The 4007-nt window shown below is 39.4% G+C and overlaps 1 protein-coding gene across 1 annotated transcript in view; it reads right to left on the bottom strand.

Moving 5' to 3' along the window:
* Nucleotides 1-4007, bottom strand: part of LOC106882360 (clathrin heavy chain) — a 138969-nt gene that overhangs the window by 22765 nt on the left and 112197 nt on the right. Inside the window, exon 4 of the mRNA XM_052968621.1 lies at nucleotides 2767-2919. Within this exon, the coding sequence (XP_052824581.1) occupies nucleotides 2767-2919 (153 nt within the window). The remainder of the gene's footprint in view (nucleotides 1-2766; nucleotides 2920-4007) is intronic.

Consider the following 4007-nt stretch of genomic DNA (forward strand, 5'->3'; position numbering starts at 1 on the left):
AGCACTGGTGCTGGTACCACATAAAAAGCACTGGTGCTAGTACCACATAAAAAGCACTGGTGCTAGTACCACATAAAAAGCACTGGTGCTGGTACCACATAAAAAGCACTGGTGCTGGTACCACATAAAAAATCACTGGTGCTGGTACCACATAAAAAGCACTGGTGCTGGTACCACATAAAATGCACTGGTGCTGGTGCCATGTAAAAGGCACCCAGGCTGGTGGCACGTATGAAGCACCCATACTAGTGCCACAGCAGCCAATTTAAATGAATCTTGTCATTTTCCATCTTAATACTAATGAAGCGACTCGTTAACCTCAGTTTGTTTTCTATTTTATAAAACACTGCTTTGTTAATAGTTTAATTTCCATTTCATATTAATTAACCATCAATCAAAGTCACCACATTACTTGCAAACAATCCCTAAGTTAACTCAGTGCAGCTCGTTCTAATGAGAAGTGATGTGGCTGGTTGTCCTCAGGATATAACTGGTACTTATTTCTTTGATATCACAGAGATGAAAAGCAAAGCTGGCTTCCAACAGAACTTGAACTCAGAACATTCAGTTTCACCAGGATATCATTTCCTACAGTCTAGTGTTGCTACAACTTCACCATCTCTAACCCGACCCAATCAAATTTAATAATCATTGATCTAAAACAATTTCAGATTTATTGATTTTTTTTCTCCCTCCTTTTTAAGTTCTTTTTCTCTTCTACTTTAAACGAGAATTTTATAATATACGACACTTTGATCTCAGCTAAAAAAAACTGAGAAGCGAGCTTTATCATATGAGAAATATAATTTGTTCTTTCTTTGTTGGTCACAATATAATGACATAACAGTTTCATCAATGTCTACGAGGAAGAGACTGGTTATCTATGAACAATATATACTATCGATTGCACATACACAGCGAATGTGTTTTGTTTATATGCTAAATTTCCTGTGGGGTACCATCAAAAGAAAGCTCCCCACATGACGCTGAGTGCCAAATATGCCATCCTGCAGCAAATTTGGAATATAAATGAAACACATACACTAGGTATGTGCAACCAATCATGTTTACAAGAGCTGCTCTTAATTCGTAATTTAACATATATTACCTTTACTCCTGTATATGTTGCATTGTGGAGGCACATGAAGGTGCATGGCTCAGTGGTTAGAGTGTCAAGCTTACGATTGTGAGGTTGTGAGTTCCAACCTCGGACCGAGCTGCGTGTTGTGTTCTTCAGCAAGACACTTTATTTCACATTGCTCCAGTTTACTCAACTGTAGAAATGAGTTGCGACGTCACAGGTGCCAAGCTGTATCGGCCCCTTTGCCTTTCCCTTGGTTAACACTGGTGGCGTGGAGAGGGGAGGCTGGTATGCATGGGCAACTGCTGGTCTTCCATAAACAACCTTGCCCAGACTTGTGCCTGGGAGGGTAACTTTCTAGGTGCAATCCCATGGTCAGTCATGACCAAAGGGGGGTCTCAGGAGGCACATGGATTAGTGATTAGGATGTTGCACTCATTACCATAAGATTGTGGTTTCAATTCCTGGACCAAGCAACATGTTGTGCTTTTGAGCAAAATACTTCATTTCTCGTTGTTCCAATCCACTCAGCTGGAAAAACTGAGTAATACTCCAATGGACAGGTGTTCCATTCAGGTGGGGAGTATATACACCAAAGAATCTAGGAAACTGGCCTTATGGGCCCATGGTTTGGGAAGGACCTTTGATCCCTTTATTTTGATAAGCTGCACTAATTTTTACTTGATCTCAACTGAAAAGACTGCAGGTGCAAGTTGTACATGGGGCAAAGCTAAAACAATAAAGGGAAAAAATTTTGTATCAAGGTTTAACACTAAATTAGGGGTGTGATTTGTAAATGAGAAGATAGGCACAGGTTGTGTGATTAAGAAGTTCACTTTGCAACTATGTGGTTTCAGGTTCAATCCAACTGCGTGGCACCTTGGGTAAGTGTCCTGTATGTGAAATATTTTTTCCCATGAGGATTCCGGATCCCAGTAATGAACTCATTTGCATACAGCCAATCAGAGCTCACCCTGACTTTATTGTACACAAACAACTATACAGAGGCAGCCATGTGGATAACGAAGGTTCAGATCCATTCAGCTCTCAGATTATGCCCAGACACAAAGCCCAACATAACATTTGTGAATGTGTTAAAAACAACCAATCTGTTGGTAAAACACACTCTACCAAGTAAACTCAAGACAAGCAACAGTGTTGTAAGTCGACCGATCACCAAGTTACGCCTGAATTTAGAAGGAGACAAGTAATTAGATAGATTTGCATCTATAACTGTTATCGGATTTCCCAGATCTCCAAGCCCCTTCTCATTCCTGATGTTATAGACCATGCCTCACTTCCGTACATTAACACAAGGTGGACATAACACTTCATATATGGATCTTGGTCTTGATGCTCAGAGCATGGTTTCTCATGATGTTATAGAATTTTGAGAATGCAGAAGCAATTAAGCAATGCAAATTCAATTAAACAATTAATAATGATTTCAAATTTTTTCCACAAAGCAGCTTGGGGGGAGGGGATTAAGTTGATTCCATCGACTCCAGTGCATAACTGGTACTTATTTAATCAACTTCAAAAGGATAAAAAACTAAGTTGAGCTTGGCAGAATTTGAACTCAGAATGTAGTGGCAGACAAAATACCGCTAAGCATTTTGCCCTGTGTGGTAACGATTCTGCCAGCTCGCCGCCTTAATTAAACAATTAATAATAGCAATGCTCACCTTGCCAGAGGTCCCAGTGGTAGACTGTGGAGTCTGTTATGATAGCAATGATGTCAGAGTTCACCCAAGTCCAGAAAATAACTCGTTCCAACATGTCTGTTTTACTGACCAAAACTTTGTTGCCGACATTAAATACTTCAAAACGAAGATTTGCTGGGAAGAAAGAAAGAAAGAAAGCATGAAAACTAAAAAAATTATAAAAAATTAAAAAAAGGTAAGATGACAAAAATAAGCTGCTTCCATTTTGACTGAATTTAAAAGCATCCTTGACTATAATGGTATACAGCAATGGTTCTCAACCATTATTGTTTTACCTGTGGAGCCCTTTCATTCCATCTTTCCTCAGGTGTTATTTTACTCATAGTCATTTGAAATTTCTAAAATCCTGTTATATTTCTATAATTAAATATTCTTTTCTACATTAGGCACAAGGCCCGAAATTTTTAGGGAGGGGGCCCAGTTGATTAGATCAAACCCAGTACGCAACTGGTACTTAATTTATCGACCCCGAAAGGATGAAAGGCAAATTTGACTTCAGCGGAATTTGAACTCAGAACGTAAAGACAAACGTAATACTGCTAAGCATTTTACCTGGCCTGCTAATGTTTCTGTCAGCTCCCACCGCCTTTCTATAATAAAATATTATTAGGAATTGTATAACGAAAAGTTGTGTATGGTAGAAATATAACCAATATCTTTTATGTTTTACTTGTTTCAGTCATTTCACTGTGGCCATGCTGGGGCACTGCTTTGAAGAATTCTTTGTTGACTGAATCGACCCCCACTATTTATTTTTTTTTTGTTTTTGCTTTTTAAGCCTGGTGCTTATTCTATCAGTTACAGGGGGGTAAAAACACCAACACCGGTTGTCAAGCAGTGGTGGTGGGTGTGTATGTGTTTTTGGGGGGAATTAAGACACAAAAACATACAAACAGATTTATTCTTTTACTCGTTTCAGTCATTTGGCTGCGGCTATACTGGAGCACTGCCTTTAATCGAACAATTCGACCCCCAGGACTTATTCTTTGTAAGCCTAGTACTGATTCTATCGGCTTCTTTTGCTGAACCGCTAAGTTACGGCGATGTAAACACACCAACATCAGTTGTCAAGTGATGATTGGGGTGGGCAAACACAGACACACACATATATACGACGGGCTTCTTTCAGTTTCCATCTACCAAATCCACTCACAAGGCTTTATTTGGCCCGAGGATATATTGAAAGACACATTCCCAAAGTA

The sequence above is a fragment of the Octopus bimaculoides genome, chromosome 6 (genome assembly GCF_001194135.2).
Source record: "Octopus bimaculoides isolate UCB-OBI-ISO-001 chromosome 6, ASM119413v2, whole genome shotgun sequence".
NCBI classification, from domain to species: Eukaryota; Metazoa; Mollusca; class Cephalopoda; order Octopoda; family Octopodidae; genus Octopus; species Octopus bimaculoides.